Source organism: Microtus pennsylvanicus, chromosome 3, assembly GCF_037038515.1.
Source record: "Microtus pennsylvanicus isolate mMicPen1 chromosome 3, mMicPen1.hap1, whole genome shotgun sequence".
Lineage (NCBI taxonomy): Eukaryota > Metazoa > Chordata > Mammalia > Rodentia > Cricetidae > Microtus > Microtus pennsylvanicus.
Window position 1 is genome coordinate 74,705,769 of NC_134581.1, and position 20,615 is coordinate 74,726,383.

The window sequence follows — 20,615 nt, forward strand, 5'->3', positions numbered from 1 at the left end:
ACTTAACTAGATCCTGCCCTGATGAAAACTCAGATCAGACAGAGCACCTGTTTGAATATGGGGCCCGATCATAACTGTACTACTGGGGGCAAGTTATTGAACAGCATTTTAATAATGGATGCTGTGCCAAATGCTTAGAAGTGTCCAGCACAATTAGTGTATTTCCGCTATTTTTATTGGTATAAATTCTTTTTGGTGGACACTATGCTGGATTGGGCTTCCAAATACCATTTAGAGGGAGTCAAACAAATCCCACTCCCAATACTGTGACTATGAAAAATAGAATAGGTTTCATCAAATCTTTACAGGTTTGGTATTGTCTCAAGAAAATGGTATAAAATCTTCTCAAAAATGACATCGATTTGATGTCAGTGTGGCAAAAAAAAAAAAAAAAAAAAACTAGGAAGATTCTGGTACTTCTATAGAGGGTTAAGTGTTCTGTGAATCTTCACTTGACCCCCACAGCTGTTTCTTCTTCCATCTAGCACTGGGGATTGAACCCAGGAACTTTCACATGGCAGAACTCTATCCCCCACCCCTTTCTAAATTGTGAAGACAAGATCTTCCTAAGTTGTCCGGGTTGATCTTGAATTTGTTATCCTCCTGCCTCAGCCTCCCAAGTAGGTAGATTACACACTTTGCACTACCATGGCCTAGCCTTGGAGAAGTACCGGAGCCCACCCATTTTCACACTGACAGATTCTGGGTTTTGCCAGCAGAGGCCAGCAACATGTGGAGCCGTTTGGATTGTTTTGCTCTTAGAGTTTCTCTGTGTAACCTGCCTGCCTCTACCTGATGTGGAGGATAGGTAGAAGGTGATTCAGTGGGTACCCAGTGTCCTCCTCTACCTGATGTGGAGGATAGGTAGAAGGTGATACAGTGGGTACCCAGTGTCCTCCTCTACCTGATGTGGAGGATAGGTAGAAGGTGATACAGTGGGTACCCAGTGTCCTCCTCTACCTGATGTGGAGGATAGGTAGAAGGTGATACAGTGGGTACCCAGTGTCCTCCTCTACCTGATGTGGAGGATAGGTAGAAGGTGATACAGTGGGTACCCAGTGTCCTCCTCTACCTGATGTGGAGGATAGGTAGAAGGTGATACAGTGGGTACCCAGTGTCCTCCTCTACCTGATGTGGAGGATAGGTAGAAGGTGATACAGTGGGTACCCAGTGTCCTCCTCTACCTGATGTGGAGGATAGGTAGAAGGTGATACAGTGGGTACCCAGTGTCCTCCTCCAGCTTCATGCACATACATCATTACACACTTGCACACGCACACATTAACGCTCTGAAGTTTAGGAGTCATTTGCTAACCTGGTCTTCAGACTCTTAAAACTTCACTCTTGCTGGACGGTGGTGGCGCATGCCTTTAATCCCAGCACTCGGGAGGCAGAGGCAGGTGGATCTCTGTGAGTTCGAGGCCAGCCTGGTCTACAAGAGCTAGTTCCAGGATAGGCTCCAAAGCTACACAGAGAAACCATGTCTTGAAAAGCTAAAGCCAAAACCAAAACCAAAAAAAAAACCCCCTTCACTCTTTCTATGCCCTTCCTTCCCTTCCGACTCAACCCTGACGTTCTCTTTCCTTTGTCTAGTATTGTAAGTTCCCCCACTAAACTTTTTTTTTCAAGACTGAGTTTCTCCGTGTAGCCCTTGGCTGTCATGTTGTCTTGGAACTTACTCTGTAGACCGGGCTGGCCTTAAACTCAGCGCTTTCCTCTGTGGGGATTAAAGGTGTACACCACCACATCTGGCTTCCCTGGCTAGACTTTAAGCTTCATGAAACGGATGGATCCATGCAGGTTCCCGGCTCAAAGTAGACATGGTCTGTTGGAATGAATGAAGCGCTGCTTGACTGCCCAGTGACAGTAGACAAAGTTTGAGAAACTTTTTTTAATCCCTCTTCTTTTTTTTGAAGACAGAATCTCACTACCTGGCCCAAACTAGCCTCAGTCCTGAGTGCTGGGATTACACATATGACCCTCCATGGTCAGCTTAGGCAGCTGGATTCTAAGGGCATGGTATTCTGCAAGGACACAGTGACCACAGAGGCAGGTGTTGTTAGAAGCCATCGCTTTAATGTTAGCTTCTTCCCCTGTGCTCCACAGTCCCCCAGAAGCTCCTTCCTGCTAGGCAAGCCCGAAGCCAGCTGGAACTTGTATTTCACGTCACCGAGCTTTAGAGTCTCAATGCTCGAGGGCAGAGCTGATGGCAGACCCCACGGTGTTCTGAGTTCTCAGGCTGACTTAAAACCTCCAAAAGGTCGGGGAGCACAGGAGGGCTGCAGCTCCATCTCCAGCTGCTCATCTCGTGCTTAGATGTCTGGCTCAAGCAATATCCTCCTCACCAGGGGCAAGGGCTTGGACGTTCATCGTTTTTCAACAGTCATAAATAAGTCTGTGGGGCTGGTGGCATCGAAGATGGCCTGGGAGCTGTGCGCTGCTACCGCTGTGGGGCCAGGCCTGCTTCATAGCCCTCTGTCTTCATGTCATTGAGCCCAAGCTCCTCATTTTGGTCAAAGGTACGTGTGTACCGCTCTACCTTCATCTCCGGATCATCTTCAGGGGCATACACATTCTGCAAGGCCAAGGACAGACAATTAGTGCCCTATATCCCATCATCTGCTCCCACAGCTGCAACTGTCTCTCAGTTGTCTAAGAACTCCATGGAACTTGGAGGGCTTTTAGTGCCCATAGCCACATAGTGTGTCTGTGAGCATGCATGCACATGCACATGCGCACACACACACACACACACACACACACACACACACACACACACACACACAGGGGTGCTAGTTATCAAACCCTCTATACATTGGTATATAAGAGTTCAATGACCTATATCCTCAGTTCTAAGAATTTTTATATACGGCCTTCTTATAAAAAAATCATAGCCACAGCTGGTGATTGTGTGTAATGCCAGTACTCTGGAGCCCAAGACAGGAAGATTACAAGTTTAAAGCCAGCCAGGATATATAACAAGGTCTTGTTTCAAAAAGAAAAAGAGGAGCAGGGCGGTGGTGGCACACGCCTTTAATCCCAGCACTTGGGAGGCAGAGGCAGGCGGATCTCTGTGAGTTCGAGACCAGCCTGGTCTACATGAGCTAGTTCCAGGACAGGCTCCAAAACCACCGAGAAACCCTGTCTCGAAAAATCAAAAAGAAAAAAAAGAAAAAGAGGGTAGAAGAAAGAAAAGAGAAGAGAAAGGGAGAGAGGGAAGGAAGGAAGGAAGGAAGGAGAGAAAAAAGAAAGAGAGGGGGTTAAGGGAGGAGGGACTGATTACAGCAAAGGTCTTGATAATATAAGTAACTCAGGCCAGTTTTGCCAGCCCCATCAGTATTCATTAATGTTAAAGTAAGGATGAGGCACTAGGTTCAAACACCACAATAAGAACAAAATATTATAGTTTTATCAATTAACAGATGCAAGCCCAATCAGTCTAGCAACTCCCAACATCCCCACCCTGAACTATAGACAGGACTCTATTGCTCCTTACACAGTCAGAGATGCAGGACAGAAACCTCAAAGCTGAGGACAAGAGTAGGAGCAAGAAGAAGAGATCTTACTTTCTGGCTCACTTTTAAACCTGGGGTTTTGAGCAAGATAGCTGGGTAGGCACACGCTTGCTTTTTAAAAAATGATTTATTTACTTTTATTTTTTCCTGTGGATTCTTGTTATGTCTGTGTGAGGATATCAGATTCCCTGGAACTAGAGTTACAGACAGTTGTGAGTTGTTATGTGTATGCTGGGAATTGAACTCTGGTCTTCTGGAAGAGCCGCCAGAGCTTTTAACAGCTGAGCCGTCTCTCTAGTCCTAGGCACTTACTCTTGATTCTTTTTTCACATTTTTTTTTTTTAATCTTGAGACAGGCTTACTAAATTGCACAGGCTGGTCTTGAACTTGCAATCTTCACGCCTCCTGAGCAGCTCAGATTACAGACCTGCAGTAGGTCTGGCCTATTTACCTTTAATTGCACACACTTGAAATCCTCCCACCTTCCCTTTTCTTCCTGTCTTCCAAGACCTGCCCAAAGTCCCAGTTAAAGCAGTTCACTCAGAAGTCAGTCTTTATCAAGGGCTATCATGCATAGTCTATGAAGATTAGAACACTCAGGAAAGCCTACTGTACCTGCAGGTAACTGTTTCCTGCTGGATCGTTCATAACAAAGTGGGCCTTCAGCTTGCCCTCGATGATCTACAGGAGAGAGGACATAGCAGGTAACTCTCACATTGATCCCGGAAAGAGGCTATGATCGCCAGACAAGAGCCAACGCAATTTACAGGTGTGGCTCCCAAAAGTTTAAAGAACAGGGAAACTAGGATTTATGAAATGGTCCATGTCCTCTTACCTGGTCCAACTTCTGACTAAACTCCCGCAGTTTCTCTGACTGGTCAGGATTCGAGCTGTCACCCAGTGTGAACGGGTTCTTGGTTACCTGTAGCACGTGACAGTTGAGTTACTATGACACCAACTGTATTGGTTACTGGGCTCAAGCACACAGCAGGTGTGCAGAGCAGTGGTTGCCCAGTCAGAGAAGGCTGGTCTCCACTTCCCACATGGCTTGTTAACTTAGGTGAGGGGAGGCAGGCGGCAGAGACTAGGACAGGGAAGGATGTCTACAAGACTGCTTTGCCAAGAAGGTAACCAGCTAGCTGGGCAGTGGTGGTGTAAGCCTTTAATCCCAGCACTCAGGAGGCAGAGACAGATGGATCTCCATGAGTTTAGGCCAGCCTGGTCTACCAAGTGAGTTCTAGAACAGGCTCCAAAGCTATAGAGAACCCCCGTTTCAATATGAGATGAACTCTCTGTAAGAGTTCTTACAATATCTAATCCTAGTCTGGAAAAGAAAGCAAAGTACAGTTTACAAAGAGAAGCCAGGCATGGCTACACATGAGCCTGCAATCCCAGCACACGGAAGGCAGAGGCAGGACAGTGATCTCAGGGCTAGCCCCAACTACACGGCAAAACCATCTCTAAAATAAATAAGTGAGCAAACATATAAGATCTACTGTAGTTATGCACTACTGCTTAGGAAATGCTGACAGCAAGAGTCCGCACATGTTCACCAGATTAATTGTTTCCTCAATTTTCTATCTGTGTTGAACACAGTGGATTCACTACATAGGCTAAACCATCACATACACATACGCTATGGAGTTTAGATGCCAAAGACCCTCCTTCTCCTATATTAAAATGAGATAATGACTTACTCAAGATCACAAAATAACTATATTACTTCACGGTTAGTCTTGAGGATTTCCATTCAAAATTTCCTATAACTAACTTCTCTTCATAATCAATAAAGTCTCTCAAACCAGCTTTAAGACAAAACAAAACAAAAAAAAACAAAACCTTAGTTATAAGCAATAAAATACGATTATTTTTGGTAGAGGGCACTTGCAATGGGGGTTTCAGGTCGGCCTCAAATCCTCCGTCTTTCTGCCCCAGCTTCTAGAGTGCTGGAACCATAGGCACATGTCACCTGACGGAACTAGGACAGCCCTTCCCCAGCCCAACTGCTCAAAGGAGCTGTATACCACACTCCAGACTCACCAGTTCTCGGATGTCTTTCAGAAGCCCTTCCAGAGTGGTGAACTTGCCCCCAAGGACTGCCATTCCCAGTTCAAACTCCAGCTCCGGGATTTCCACACTGCACGTCTCAGACTGTAAGACAATGGTCAAATGAAGGTTTAAATGGGAGGAAAGCAGCAGAGCATCATACAGGAGGCCTTGTCTACTATTCCAGAGGCTCCAGGTTCAATCCATAGCACCAAACAGATGAACAGGTATTCAGAGAGATAAAATGATTTAAACCAGAGCAAAGAAAGCCAACCAGAGGCCTCCTGACAAATGAATTAATAAACCAGTGACAGTCTGAGGACAAGGTCACTATGCTAGTTTTCCCTGACTACCTAGCTAAAAGCCAGGGACTCACTCCCCATCTGAACCAACATGAACCTGGCATAATAAACTGAACAAGTCTCAGCTACAAGCTACCATTAGGGTACAAGCTATCATTAGAGACGGAGAAGAGCCCACACAGTCAATGGAAACTAAAAAGCAACCAAGTCATTGCTCAGAAAGATTACAGGCCACCAGCGGGGTCTGTAACCCCAATCATGGAGAAGCCCTACTCGGGGTCACTCCAGCCCAGGGGACTATAGACTTCCTTGTGTTCTTGAACACTAAAATGATAACTTCCTCTAGACAGAAGCAGCTATAGGAGCAGCTGTTTTCCAAGCAGGCTGTTACCTTGAGGAGGTCTCTGGTCATGTCTGAGGGGTCTGTGATGTGGAAGGTGATCTTGGTACCCAAGGGCTCTACCGCTCCTCCAGACTTCACCTGCAGGAAGGATGGTCAGGAACAGCACCAGGGAAGACCCCGTCACCAGTGCCAGGAAGACTTCAGCTCTATGTAGGCACAGACTAACACTTGCCAACGATAGCCTTCTAACTCAGCAAGGGCAGCAGCGACCAAAACCAAAACACCAAGAGTCGGTGGGAACACTGTGCCCAGCCATGGTAGCTTGCCAAATTTAGCCCAAATTGCCAAGCACCCTGAATGCACCTTTAAAAATAAAAACCCTATTAGGCACTGAAAGAGACTTCTAAGATGAAAGAGACTCCAGTCCCCATCTCTGCAGTCAATGAAATAGATGAAGAATTTACTCAGGGGTTGGGATGTAGGTTGACAGTACACTTGCCTAGAATGTACCAGGCCCCAGGTTTACTGTCCACCCCAGTAAGTTTAATCAGCTTATGTTTGATATACTTGGGGAAGGAGGGTTACAACCAACCCTCCACAGCAATCACATCAATTCCAGACAGTTCTCTTGAGTTCTTCACTAAGAGTTACAATCTGCCTAACTCCCAGCCCTGAGTGGTCAAAGCTTCTTCTACAAGGTCACCTCTTCATCCATCTTGCAACCTATGCTACTTCCAACTTTTCCTCTCTAGGCTAATTCTCAGCTCCTTCAAGGGCTCCTCCCCCACACTAAGTCCCCAGAAGCCCAACTACCCACAACCATCCTGAAGTACATCTAGAAAGCAGGCAAGTAACTGCAAAGGCACTGCCCTTGTGCCAATCTTCCTCCCCAGCAATGGAGCCCACCCACCTCATTAGTCCGATGCCCACAGTTCTCGCAGTTGGTGGCCATGATGATAACCTCTTTAAAGTGGGGGATTTCTGGAAGACGGAGTTAAAGAAGTCTATCTGCTTCCTGGAGAATAAGACAGGCCCACCCACACAGAAAAAGAAAAGCCAAATCCCTCACAAGCAGATGTTGGACCACACTAGACAACCTAACTCCAGGTCCCGTGTTTACAAATATTTAAAGACATGGCATAGGCCACACACACAAGTCAAGGTATGTAGTTTCATCAAAGGGCCCTCCTCACCACAGAGGATAAAGCATTGGCTTTCCCTGAAGGGAAGGCTCCCATCTTTAATATAATGTTCGTGCCTGAGTCAGCTGAAGAGCAACCCAACTGCTTAAAAGATACGGACTAGCTTCATGTTGGTCTGAGCTGGGGCATTGCACTCTGGGCAGTTGGTGTTGAACTGGAGCACCTGGAACACAATATGGGACACAGGTTGAGCACTCCCACCCATGGAAGCTAAAGACATTTAGCTGATATGCTGGAGGTCACCCATATTAGTTGTGACAATGAAAGACACTGGATTCCATGAGACTCAGCCCACAAATCTGTTATGTCTTCAAAAGGAGCCAACACAACTCACTTCATTTCTGAGATCTTCCTCTTCTGACTTCTCTTCTGGTGCTTCTGCCTAAAAGAACAGAAGCACAAACCACAAGCTGACAGGTAGACCTCAGCATTCCAACACCCTGCCCTGCTCAGAGAGGGAGAGAATGCCTTTGTTCCCTATAAGGCGCCAACTCATAGGACGGAGAAATCCCTCAGTCAAAGGAAGGACAGGACTCAAGACAGAGTCCCATGACTGCTACCTGACTCATGAAGGTCACCACAAATCCTAACTGAGCTTGCTGAGAGGCACAAGTGAACTCAGATAGGGTGCCGCCAGGTGGTGTTGATGACAATAGCAAAGTACATTTGTAGTGACTTCAAGCGACCCAGAACGCAGGCTAACCCCCGAGCATTCCTCTGACTCCTTCAGTCCACTTACTTGGAGCCCCAGCATCTCGGCTTGCTGTGGGGTTCGGTTGTAGTGTGTGATCACCAAGGCATCATCTTTCTGGGGAGCATGTGGGTTTTCTACAAAGCTGTTTCCCGAGGGATCATCAATGATCTAACAGACAGGTGAGGAGAGAGTAAAACAAACCATGCATAATCTCCATCCACCACCAGACCACATATAAAATCATAGTCAGTTTTCTGTTGCTCTGTATTTGAGGCTGGGCTTCAGTGTAGCCCCGCCTGGCCAAGAACTTGCTATGGAGTCAAGGAGGACCCTGAACTCTTGGAGTTAGAGGGATAAATCAGTGTCCACGGCCTCGGCCTTCCCTCCTTATACTGAAAACAACCGCAATCACTCAATACTTACCAGAGTGAACGGGGAAGCCAGCCTCTTTAGGTCCTTCAGTTTGCTGATGAACTCATCAATTCTTTCAGCTATGGCGTGTTCCATCGCCTACCACAAACAGATGAAAACACCAGACTGGTAGTACACCTCATGCCCAACCCTCTCACACCTGTATCGCGTGCACTGACGTCAACCTTAGAGTGGGAGCATGGGACCCACACTTCACAGTGGGCTTCAGCAGCAAATCTGAGGTTTATAAACAGTGCTGGGTCAGGAGGTAGGGCTTATTTTCCTACTTATTCAACCATTTAGCTGTAACTCCACTCCACAGGGATGCATTGCTTCTGGCCTACAAAGGCGTCTGCCATCATATATACAGACCCACACACAGGCACAGAGCACACAGTTAAAAATACATTCCTTAAAATTCAAAATCTTGTTATGCCTCTCTAGTCAGTTAGGGAGACAGATGACTACATGAGCAATTACATTATTTCTGTAATAATAAATATAGATATAAAATACCCAGGAGGCTGTAGATAACTGAAAAGCTTCTCCAAGGTAGTGTTACACGGTCTAAGGGGAGCCTGAATATACATGGGGGAGAGACAGAGAGAAACAGCACCTTTAGGTGCTTTGTCAGAAAGTTCCCCAACATTTGATCAGACACAGTTTGTAACACGAATAATTAAAACCCAGAGACAGATATTAGGGTTTAACCTGAAAACCAGAAAAACAAAGCAGTCAAGCCACAAGAGAAGTCTGGTCTCTACCAAGGCTGGACAACTACAAAACTAAAATAAACAGCCTCTCTCCCCTCCCATTTTATATTCCCTCTAGTGCTGGGATTAAAGGGGTGACTCCCTCTAGTGCTGGGATTAAAGGGGTGACTCCCTCTAGTGCTGGGATTAAAGGGGTGACTCCTTCTAGTGCTGGGATTAAAGGGGTGACTCCCTCTAGTGCTGGGATTAAAGGGGTGACTCCCTCTAGTACTGGGATTAAAGGTGTGAGTACCACCACCTGCACTTATTTCTGCATTGATCTTGCGCAGCCCAGGGTGGTCTTGAACTCACAGAGATCCATCTGACTCTGCCTCCCAAATCCTGGGATTAAAGATGCGTGCCACCATTACCTGACCTCTAGTGGCTTTAGTTTTGCCTCTGCTCTTCAGGCAAGATTTATTTATCAAAATACAAATAATATACTGCTCCAACAGTTCAGATACATGGAAGAGGCTGGCTCTATTTTAACACGAACGGTAATTCCTTGCTGTTTCAATTTGAGAAAACCCCTGCTCACCCGTCGTGTGGGCTGGTCCTGCTCCAGGCCAGAGATGGCACGGCTGATCAATCCTTCAACGGTGGTCAGAGCTTGTGAACGAAGCGCAAGACAAGTGAGTGCTAGCTTGCTATCCCATGACCTTTCGCGCTTTACCTCAACCCTGCAGGCTTTGCTTCCCTCATCTGTCAAGTTCTAAAATAAGTGCACTATGGTCTGTCTTCCTGGGACTCCCAACCACCCTTACTCTCAAGTGATTTTGCCATAACTTTCTATTCACGTTAAAGCACGAACGGCCAAAAATCCACTATAATTGCACGGCCAAACACAAGGCACTAGGCCTGACCTGGCAACCAGGCTTTGCAAGAAAAAAGTAACATTTCAGGAATGTGTGAACAGCTCACATACCCCATCTCAAGACTCACCTCCCTTCTGGCTGAAGGCTGGAATTTCAAAATCCAGCTCCGGGATCCGTGTGGTGGCAGAGTCTGTCTTCACCACTTCTCTGTTCATGTCCTGGACAGAAAAAAAAAACGTTCTAGCAAGAGAGATCAGCAATGTAGCTTCTCTGGGAAACAACCAGTCCATCTTCTCTATCAGACGCCAGCCTAGATGTTTCTTCTCTCTCCCTTCCATTCAGAAACGTCCAAACTACTTCAGGACAGGAATATGGGGCGAGCCAGAATGCCCATAAAGTCCTGCCCACTCACTCACTCCATCACAAAATTCAAAGCACTTTAACCACAGGACCGCCGAGTACAGGGCAGCACCACCAATACCACAGTCAAAGGGGGATACTCAAGGCTTGGCCACAGGGATTTACTGAAGGTGCGGTGACCCGGACCGGAGCTGTTGATTCTGGCCTTCAAAGCTCTCTCTGAAACCGTGGATAGTACCTCCTCTGGGCTATACCCACCTCTTGGCCCCTAACAGTCAAAGTGTATCGCACTCCCTGGTCCTGGATCCTGCCTGCTGACTGGATCTCCGTGTTGTTCCAACCGCAGTGCTCGCAGAAAAAAGAGCTCACGATTATTTCTCTAAAGAAGGGGATCTTGGTGAGCAGAAGGCGCGTCGTGCCCTGAGGAAGCAGAAGCAGCGAGGGAAAGAATGAGTGAAACTCGTTTGTCCTCCCTATACGCCTGGACAGACTCTGGGTGCCCGCCTGGGTAGTCCCCCGGCCCCAGACTCCGCGCCCCTGACTCACATTACGGTAACAGTTCATGCACAACGACTCGATCTCGGTGGGCTGCTGCTCCTCGTCCTCGGCGCTGAGGGGCCGGAACAAGGGCCCCGTGGCTGGCGATCCGGCCGCGGAGGGCGAGGGCCCAACTGCCGTCCCCGGCCCCGAGGGACCGGGCTGCACAGCCCCGCTGGCGGACATCACCCCACACGCTTCTCAGGCAGCAGCTTCCGGCTTCCGGCGCCCGCGTGACCTCACTTCCTTCAGCTACTGCCTAAAGTTCCCGCCCCTTCTTAAAGAGGCCACGGATCCTGCTCCTACCAAGTCAGTATCTGACTTCCGGTTCCTGGATCACGCGTACTGCACTTCCGTAGCCAGACTACTGGAATACCGGAACTCGCATTCTAGTCAGTGTCTGGCTCCTTGATTGTGCCTCCACCACACACGGAGCCTAACCGTTGGTCCCCAAGTCTATGTAAAAATGCCTGACGACAGGGCTTGCCTTGGAATCCCCTTGGCTGTGCCCTCCAAACTCTGCTTGCTTCATGATGAGCCAGACCTTGCTTGGGTCCCCTCTCCAGGGCTCAGCTTCTCCCTTCTTTCCCTCCCTGTTCCCCCAGCTCCCTATTTCTGCCCTCATAAGCACCGCCCTGATCTTACTCCCCCTCTCCCCCACTTCACTCACCCGTTTCTTTCTCCCTGTTTCCTAACAAATCACCCTGCTTTATCGGTTTCTTTCAAGTTTTCTTTCTAGCACTTACTCTCCACGTCATGGACCCAGTTCCGTGGCTGAAACTGACTACGTTTACAATAGGAGGGATGATAAGTGTGTGATGGCGTGGAGCCCAGCTTCACATAGAGTCTGCGGTGGCGGGATATGAAGAATCCTGGGCAGGGCAGGCTGAGGCAGGCTGAACAGGGAGGACAGGGTGCTGGGCAGAAGTATAGAAAGACAGCTGCTTTTATGCTTGCCTATTTCTCCCACCTCATCCAGTTTCATGGTCCCAGGCGATCTTTGCTGAGTGTGTGTACGAAGGAGGGTAGTTAGGAGTTTGGGGTTCTCCAAGCACGGTGGCATGTACTGTTAACCTCAGCACTTGGGGGGGGGCAGGCAGATGTCTATGAATTTGAGGCTAAGCTGATCTACATGGTGCGATCTTGTCTCAGAGACAGGGTGGGGAAAGTTAGTGTACGGATCCCAAGAGGGTCAAAAATCCATACGGAATCCAGAACACCAGGATCCCTCAGTGATTGCAGGTTATAAGGGCATGTTTGTCCAGTGACAGGCTGTATTCCACGCACGCTCTCCTATGATGAGTAGGGAGTGGAACAAGACTGGTGCAGAACCAGGGTCAAACCTGCCTCACTCCCCACATGTGACAGCTGTGGTTGAGCCAAGGGTCCTGTGACAGAACTCACCCAGGTTGGACCCCTCTGACATACCAGGAAAGGAAAAGGGACAATGAGAAAGAGCGAGCAAAGAGCTAAGAGTGGAGGGTGGGCGTGTTCTGGGGCAGTGGGAAGGCAATTGCTCTCGGACACAGTCCAATGAGAGTCACACCAGGCCAACAAACTTCCTCCATCACGAGCATCTATTTCATTTCAACAAAAGATGTCAGTTTCACCCCGAGAGTCAGGATGTGGAGATGGAAGATGGGAGGGGGCATACAGCATGCTCCCTAGGGGATTTTAGAAGTATTGGCTGTGTGGAGGGCTCAGTCCCTTTATGGGTGCGGAGTTACATAAGGAAATAGGGGCTCTGCCCCGTTGCATCACTGATCCACCGGCAGCACTTCTAGTGGGATCTGCACACACCATAATATGCTCTCTCTATCACTTTCTCCTCCTGATCTCTTCCAACAGAAGCTCTCATGGCAGCCCTGGGAAGACAAGAGCTCCTCTCTGTGGGCCAGCTCTAACAGTGCCCATCAGGCAGCCAGAAGTAATAGGAGCCAAACTCCAGGTTATAGTGGCACAGGCTTCCAGCACTGTCATGTACCAGCTTGCAGACAGGCTCCCATGCGCGCGCGCGCGCGCACACACACACACACACACACACAATCTTCCTCGCCCTTCACCCCAAATGTTGCAACTCATGTGGCTTCCCAAATGAGCACCAGAAGCTGGGTTTGCGAAACCTGGCGAGTGTAATGCACCTGAGTGGGGGAGCTGAGAAGGCTGGATAGGTTTGGGCAGCACCATTTGGTAGCCTCACCTATGCTGTGCAGAACCCTCCGCCCTCTGACCAATAGACCATGCTAGAGGCTCAGGATCCAAGGATCCCCAGACAGAGAGCTGGGGAATGAACCTGAGCCAGGAGATCCTCAGGGCTCTCCCAGCTGGCTGTGGCCTTGGTCGTGAAGGCTATAGCTAATATCTTCCCACAGGTCATCCAGTCGGCTCTGCAGTCTGTTCAGGGCCTTGTCCTTGTCCGGGTGTTCCAACTCAGGAGCGAAGGCGCTGTGGCCAGGCGGGGGTGGTGCTAGCTGCTGCTGAACTTCCTCTGTCTCCTGGTCAATGGCCCGAGTGAATGCAGCGATCTGTAGGAAGGTGTCATGTCGAAAAGCCTGGAGTCTCTGGCGGACCTCCTCAGAGAGTGCCTGGGGGTCCGGGGAGGCTCCAGCCTCGGCCCCATCTGCGCTGGTGCGGACAAAGGCACTGAGCCCCTCACGCAGCTGGTCCAGGTTGCGCTGGATACTGGTGTGCAGGTCCTTTGCCTTGAGTGTGAGTTTGTGGGACAGGCTCTGCACACAGCGGCTGAGTCGAGCGGGGCTGGCAGCCGCGTGAGGAGCGACACTGCGGTGCAGCTCCTGCACATGGTGCCCAATGCCGGTCACCAAGCGCTCGGCATAAGGGTGGAAGAGTTTTTTGACCTGGTCTGTGTGATGCAGCACCCGACTTTGCATTTTCTGCAGCAGGCTCAGCGCCTCGTCCACGCCCCCCAGCAGCTGGGCCTTGGTGTCTTCTCCCACCAGACGCAACTGTTCTTGCAGCTCCTGCACACTCAGGCCCACCTGCTCCATCAGCTCTACCGTGTAGGGCTTCAGCTGCTGCCTCAAGCCCTCCAAGTTCCAGCCTACCTGCTGGTGCTTCGCAGCCATGTAGGGTCCCAAGCGAGCTCTCACCTCCCCCAGCTCCTGCTGAAGCTGCTTCCTCATGCCTTCTGGATCCTGTGCCGGTGGGTGAGGCTCCTTCCCCGGCCCACCTGAGGGGCTCAGCTTTCCTAGGAAGTTGTTCATATTGTAGAGGTCTTGCTCCAAGCTATTTTTCGTGCTCCTGGAGGAGAAAGGTAGAGAACCAGGCCATTAGACTGTTAGCCCTGAACATCCTCCTTGCCCCAGAGCCATGGACCAGCAATATTTTGTAGACACCAGGACAGAAGGAATGGCACGGAGAGTCAGGGTCTTTAGTCCTAATCCCAGCCAAGTACATCCTCCCATTCAGAGCGCAAACACGACGTTGTGGGGACAATTCAATTCAGTCCTACAGTGCCATCCAAGAATACATCACAAACATGTCCAGAGACACACCATCCTGTCATTCTATGGCCTGCTAATCTCAGGTGCCACACCTCAATGGGAAAGAGGGCAGCAGGGCAGGAGACACTTGGGCAGAGGGTCACCAACATGGCTAAGCCATGCTTGCCAGTTGAAGCATGACTGGTTCCCTCCGCTTCCATATGAACCACAGAGCTGAAGAACCATTCCCCAACACGGCTGTGTGGGACCCTCACCACACCCGAGTCCTGATCACTCACTCCCGTGCCACCTTCTGCTGCTGGCCCATCATGCCTTTGTCCCCGCTGCTCTGTCTGAAGTGGTCCAAGAAATCCTTCCGTGCCTGAGAAGCTACAAACACTGCAGAGAAGCGTGAGGTGGTTAAAGACTGGGTCCCCAGTTCAACCTCCATCCCAACCCCACCCTGAAGTCAGACAGAAGACCCACCTGAGAGGAGGGCCAGGGCCCAAGGGATGACTGCAGCCATGCTTACCACGATGCGCTCTGAAAAGGAAGGTAGGCGGAGGCTCGATCAGGAGAAGGGGCAAAGGAAGGGACTAGATCTTGAAACCCTGCTCTAGGGGCTAGCTGCTCCAAATCCCAATAACCCTTCTCTCATGTATAGGTAACATCATGTATAAGGCTCCAGAGACCTTAACTAGGTACTTGGGGCATAGGGTTGACGTTGGTATGGGAGAGATGTCTTCCTCACACAACAGCAGCAGGTTGTTCCTTACCTCAGTCACAAAGTAGGGATCCTGGAACTCAGGCTGCACTACAGGGATTGCCCACCTTGGGGTAATCTAGCTCCCTTGTGTGTTTGTCTTCCTGCCTTTGTGCCCACTTTGTGGCTAAGAAACTGGCATACCCAAGATGCAGGAGGCAGGTACTCTGTTAGCCCATACCAGCAGCTCCTCCCTACAATGGCAGCCACCCCCCACCACCACCACCACCATCCTTACCACCCCCACCATCCCCACAACCCCCACTATGCCTCCGCCATGCAGGCTTACCTGCTCAGTTCTGGGCACAGAGAGCAGACATTCTGTTTTATACTCCAGGAGTCTGGGACTCTGACAGCAATTGCTCTGAGCAAACACCACGTGGAGGTTCAAAGAAGGATGACCCCAGTTGGCTCTGAGCATCCCCTCTCTCCTTTTCCCGGTGCTCTGAGCGCTAATAAGCCTCCCAGCCTCAGGACACTGCCCAGTAGGGAAGTGGCTTCCTGGAGCCTTTACTAAGAGTGGACAGAACTTACCCCCCAAATCGTGTGACCTCCAGCCTCCCCACTTGCTTGTTGACCCGCCTGCCAATAGGCACCACTTGTTTGTCTACTGAGGGCCCTGCTCTTACTCAACTACCCAGGGCACTCTGCCCTAGCCAGCCAGGCAAAGGAATAGTATCCAGGACTGGCTAGAACCAGGGCAGACTTGATCTGCTCCACCATGGCCACTGCGGCAGCCTGAGAAGAGCCAGCATTTACAGGGCTACAGACCCTCCTGTCTCTCCGTGTGAGAAATAACCCTGCACTGAGTGGGAGGAGCCAGGTCCAGTTGAAGGAGGGTGGGTGGGCTGCATCTGAGATTCCGGGCCTCAGGGGTTAGACCGGAAGGATTCTCCTCACTCACAGGGAAGGCTGGACTCTACCACTCTGGGCTTCTAAGAAGGCGAAGCCTGGAAGCCCAGACAAGCTTCCTCCATACGCTTGCACGTACATACCTGAGTGCTCCATCCTTGCTCTTAAGTGCTCCAGGCCTCCTATGAGTCCTCTCACCTCCATTCATACACGGCCACAGCCTCCATCCCTCTCTCCTCGATTGCATTCAGAGCCTGCCGCAGTCGCAGGTCCTCTTCTCCCGTCTTCCACCGTGTCCCCTCTCTCCACGCAAACCTCGCCCATTCCTTGAGCTCCTTGCTTCTCAGGCCTCTGTACCAGGAATGGGAATGTATGCCTATAATCACAGCAAAGGGGAAGAGGAGGCAGAAGGATTTCAAGTCTGAGGCTAGCCTGGGCTGCAATACAAGGTCCTATCTCAAAAACCAACACGGGAACTACCCAGTGATAAGAGAGTCACTTCAAACCTCACCAAAGCCCTATATATGACTACTGTAAAAGCAATGAGCCTTGCCTCTCCCTTGAGGGGCCCACACCCACACCTGAGCATGTCTTCCTTTTTTCCTGAACACTTCTCTTTCTCCTAACAGCCATGCTTTAGCCTATATTATAATGTCTTTTAAATAAATCTCCAGTCCAGGCCTGCTTTTCTGTATCCAGCTAGTCTTGAAATTTTATTTTTTTTCATTCTAAGAGTTTTTTTTTTTAAATATCTGTGTATATGTGTGTAGGGGGATGATGCCTCAGAAGGCCAGAAGAGGGCATCAGATCCCCTGGAACCGGAGTTACAAGCAGTTACAAGCTGCCCAGTGCAGGAGCTGAGACCTGAACCCAGGTCCTCCACAGAGCAGCAAATGCTCTGACCTGCTGAGCTGTCTCTCCAGCTCCCAAGTGTTCTTCATCTCTGCACTGAAAACTTTCGTGCTTGAAACACACAGAGTAGCTTCTGTCTTTCTGTCAGAACCTGGGCAAACAGGAAGGGTAATATGAGGCATAGTCATTGCTTGCAGGCACCTCCTGGCTTCAGGGTACATGTGTTTGGCATGATTGGAGGTACGTGTGTATTTGCTTTGGGATGCATATGAATGAAATCATTTTTTATGACTAAAACTGAAATATTGGCAATTTCATGTAGTTCTATCCAACAAGGTATATTCATATGTAATTTAGCATGTCTAATTCACTCTAGTTTTCTTAGTACAGGGTCCAGCACATATCACAAAAGTGGGGTTGCTAAAAATATACATATTGATGATGGGCCAACTTCGAACAATGGGGAACTAAAATATTAGACCAAAGTAATGTAGGAAATGGGGAAGGGCAGATCAAAGCATTCTCCAGGCTTGCATTATCCAGGGAGAAGATGGGGTATTGATCATCTCTCACTTTTTACGTCAGACAACACTATTAAAGTTTTAAAGAAAACCCATTAAATGAATAAAAAGGAAGAATAACTTTCAAACTGGTAGATGGGGAAGAGACTAAAGAGCGTTGGGCTGACCTCTAGTAAAGGATGATGGATTGATCGCATGTGCTCGCCTTGAGCTGTTTCCTGAAAACCCAATAAAATGTCTTTAAAGTGCCCTTGTTAAAAATGCATAAATCCATGTGGAAGAGAGAAAAAGAGACAAAAACAACAATGTTTTTGGGACTGTAAAACTCCTAAACAGTCAAACTGTAGTTACTAGGAAAACCTGAAATTATGGATTTTGAAGCAACAATCTGGAAAGCCAAGTACTTGCTGGGTTTGCCTGTTTCAACTCCTCCCAAAGTTTAGAGACAGCAGGAAAGATTCTTCTGGAAGTACAGGTGGCAATGGCACTAAAACTGCAGCAACTGGCTCCAAACACATTGGAGAAACAGCCATTTCCTGTGGCTCTACTTTATACGGTCACTGTCCCTCCACTAAGGCAACAGAAAACTACAGGCTTGTTTCTGGATGTTTCACCTATAGATGATAAAGTATGATAGGTGGTGGTGGTGAACAATTTTAATCCCATTATTCCGAGCGTCGTGAGGCAGAGGCAGGTGGAATCTCTGTGAGTTTGAGGCAGCCTGGTCTACAGAGTGAGTTTTAGGACAGCCAGGGCTACACAGAGAAACTCTGTTTCCAAAAACAAAAGACGAAGTCAAGGTACTACAGGAGGCCAGGGTCTGTCTGTCTTTCTTTCTTTCTTTCTTTCTTTCTTTCTTTCTTTCTTTCTTTCTTTCTTTCTTTCTTTTTCTTTCAGATTTATTTATTTATTATGTATACAGTGTTCTGCCTGCATGTATGCCTGCAGGCCAGAAAAAAGCACCAGGCCTTACTACAGATGGTTGTGAGCCACCATGTGGTTGCTGGGAATTGAACTCAGGACCTCTGCAAGAGCAGCCAATGCTCTTAACCACTGAGCCATCTCTCCAGCCCCACGAGGCCAGGTTCTTATACACAAATAGGAACTTTATATATTAAAGTTATATGGCTGGATGTGGTTCAGTCGGTAGAGTGTATGCTTCATATGCACAAAGCCTTTGTTTGGTGATGGCTGTTTGCCAGGCTTACTTTCTCTCCCCATTTAAATATTTTCTATATATGCTTATCCACTAGTTATACACAGCATTTAATTCTCTCCACAGCTATTGTTCTCAGATTGCTAAAAGTCAAAGGGGGCAGGGGAGGGGCATGGGAGAGATGGCTCAGAGGTTAAGAGCACTAACTGCTCTTCCAGAGGTCCTGAATTTAATTCCCAGCAACCACATGGTGGCTCATAACCATCTATGATGAAATCTGATGCCCTCTTCTGGTGTGCAGGCAAAATGCAGACAGAACACTATACAATACAGAATACAATAAATTAAAAAAAATTAAAAAATCAAAGTGGGGGCATTCTGTAAAACTGTGATACCATTGTCCCATGTAAGAGAACTCCCAATCTTACACTACAACCACATATGAGTCCTAACCTTTCTTGACTTGTCTCTGACTGATTATTTTTGAGACAGTAGCCCTAACTGGCCTGGAACTCACAGCTCTCTAACCTCAGGCTTCCCAGCTCAAGTTATGTTTAAAGGTAGAAACACTACCAGAAGGAGGTGGGGACTTCACATCACACACACCACACTGGGAGGCCCAATATGGAGGGACTTGCCGCTAGCCTGTTTCTAGGGGGAACAGAGAGAAAGGATTGAGAATGCAAATGAGGTTTCCTTGCAAACACCTTTGTAAATTTTTTTTTGAGAGGGACAGAGGATGGAGGGAGTGTGTGTGTGTTAGAGTTTGTGAGTTGGCATGTTGTGTGCACATGTTAAGAACTTGAAGAAGCTGGTTCTCTCCTTCCATCATGTGAGATCAAACTCAGGTCCTTGGGCTCAACAGCAAATGCCTTTACCTGCTGAGCCTCCTTGCCAGTCTGCAAATACCTTTCCGTATCCTAAATGCCAATGAATCTTGGGATACTAAAGGATAGTGACTCTGTCTCCTATTAAACACAAAAGATAGAGCTTAAGAGATGGATCAATGGCTAAGAACACTATCTGCTCATTCAAATGGACACAGGTTCAATTCCCAGCACCCACAAAGCAGCTTACAACTGTCTGTAACTCCAGTTCCCAGGCATCTGTCGCATATACATTCAGGCAAAATACCTCTAGGCATTAAATAAAATAATAATATTTTTAAATTTTGGTGTGGGTGTTGTATGATACAGGGTCTCTCTACATAGTCCTGGGTGTCCTGGACCTCACTATGTAGACCAGGCTGGCCTTGAATTCATAGAGATCTGCCTGCCTCTGCCTTCCAAGTGCTGTGATTAAAGGATGTGCCCACCACACCTGGCTTATAATTAAAATTTTAAAGACAAAAAGAAATAAAATATCTTTCCAATCAAAAAAATCTAATAGTGATTGCCTTATTCCATGCTAAAATCCAGACTTATCCATAGGAGGAGAAGCATAGCATGAGCTAGGACCAAGCCATCAACGCATGGGCTTCTGGGGCATATTGCATTCAAGTTTACATTATAGAAACATAATATACAAGGCCACAATGAGTGATTTCATATGTTCATTGTTTCACTCAGCTTTGAAGATGTTAATTTGAGGTAGTTGTCTAGACGTGAGATTGTTGGGTCAAGCACGAATGTGTTTATCGTTTGATATTTCTCCCTCAAGGAATTTTTTTTGCTTTGTGTATCTACAAACACCACATAAAAGTGTCTTTTTATTTTGTTTTTGCTTTGCCAGAACGTGTATGGCATTGCCTGGAGTGGAGGCACACAGCTGTAATCCCTGCTCTAGAGATGTGAAGGCAGGAATTCAGGTCATCCTCATCTACAAAGCCAGTGTGAGGACCGGGCTATGTGAGACTCTGTCCCGAAAAGACAAATAAACTGACAATAAAAACCCCAAACTGGACTAGCAAGATGTCTCTATGGGTTAAGGTGCCCCTGCTTCTGCTGAGCCTGGCAGACTGAGTTTGACCCTTAGGGCCCATAGGGCAGAAGGAGAAAATCAACCCCTACAAGTTGTCCCTGACATGTCCCCTGACCATGACATATACATGT

The 20,615-nt window shown here is 48.3% G+C and overlaps 2 protein-coding genes across 3 annotated transcripts; both read right to left on the reverse strand.

Annotated features, from left to right (window-relative positions):
- Nucleotides 1-2,054: 2,054 nt before the first annotated feature.
- Nucleotides 2,055-11,211, reverse strand: Zpr1 (ZPR1 zinc finger). The gene is made up of 14 exons (XM_075966053.1): nucleotides 10,987-11,211; nucleotides 10,699-10,860; nucleotides 10,208-10,298; nucleotides 9,804-9,874; nucleotides 8,526-8,612; nucleotides 8,148-8,270; nucleotides 7,743-7,790; nucleotides 7,505-7,571; nucleotides 7,117-7,187; nucleotides 6,255-6,344; nucleotides 5,556-5,666; nucleotides 4,351-4,437; nucleotides 4,131-4,196; nucleotides 2,055-2,575 (listed from the first exon to the last, which is right to left on the reverse strand). The coding sequence occupies exons 1-14, from the start codon at nucleotides 11,161-11,163 to the stop codon at nucleotides 2,441-2,443; spliced, it is 1,386 nt and encodes a 461-aa protein (XP_075822168.1). The 5' UTR covers nucleotides 11,164-11,211; the 3' UTR covers nucleotides 2,055-2,440.
- Nucleotides 11,212-12,536: 1,325 nt separating this feature from the next.
- On the reverse strand, nucleotides 12,537-15,705 carry Apoa5 (apolipoprotein A5). 2 transcript variants are annotated; one of them, XM_075967802.1, is made up of 4 exons: nucleotides 15,473-15,705; nucleotides 14,907-14,963; nucleotides 14,720-14,819; nucleotides 12,537-14,238 (listed from the first exon to the last, which is right to left on the reverse strand). In XM_075967802.1, the coding sequence occupies exons 2-4, from the start codon at nucleotides 14,944-14,946 to the stop codon at nucleotides 13,287-13,289; spliced, it is 1,092 nt and encodes a 363-aa protein (XP_075823917.1). In that variant the 5' UTR covers nucleotides 14,947-14,963; nucleotides 15,473-15,705; the 3' UTR covers nucleotides 12,537-13,286. The 2 variants fall into 2 exon arrangements, with proteins under 2 accessions (XP_075823917.1, XP_075823918.1); XM_075967803.1 differs by lacking the exon at nucleotides 15,473-15,705 and adding an exon at nucleotides 15,197-15,277.
- Between the last annotated feature and the right edge of the window lie 4,910 nt (nucleotides 15,706-20,615).

Bases quoted from the DNA above. Each gene is read 5' to 3' on its own strand.
- Zpr1 (XM_075966053.1), bottom strand. From the start codon at position 11,163: ATGTCCGCCAGCGGGGCTGTGCAGCCCGGTCCCTCGGGGCCGGGGACG. The intron at 7,572-7,742 runs GTGAGTTGTGTT...ATTGTGTTCCAG, and splicing joins AGGAAGATCTCAGAAATGAA to GTGCTCCAGTTCAACACCAA. The intron at 4,438-5,555 runs GTGAGTCTGGAG...CACGTGCTACAG, and splicing joins TGAAAGACATCCGAGAACTG to GTAACCAAGAACCCGTTCAC.
- Apoa5 (XM_075967802.1), bottom strand. From the start codon at position 14,946: ATGGCTGCAGTCATCCCTTGGGCCCTGGCCCTCCTCTCAG. The intron at 14,820-14,906 runs GTGGGTCTTCTG...GCTTCTCTGCAG, and splicing joins GGCCCTGGCCCTCCTCTCAG to TGTTTGTAGCTTCTCAGGCA. The intron at 14,239-14,719 runs GTGAGTGATCAG...TTTCTCCTCCAG, and splicing joins CAGCAGAAGGTGGCACGGGA to GAGCACGAAAAATAGCTTGG.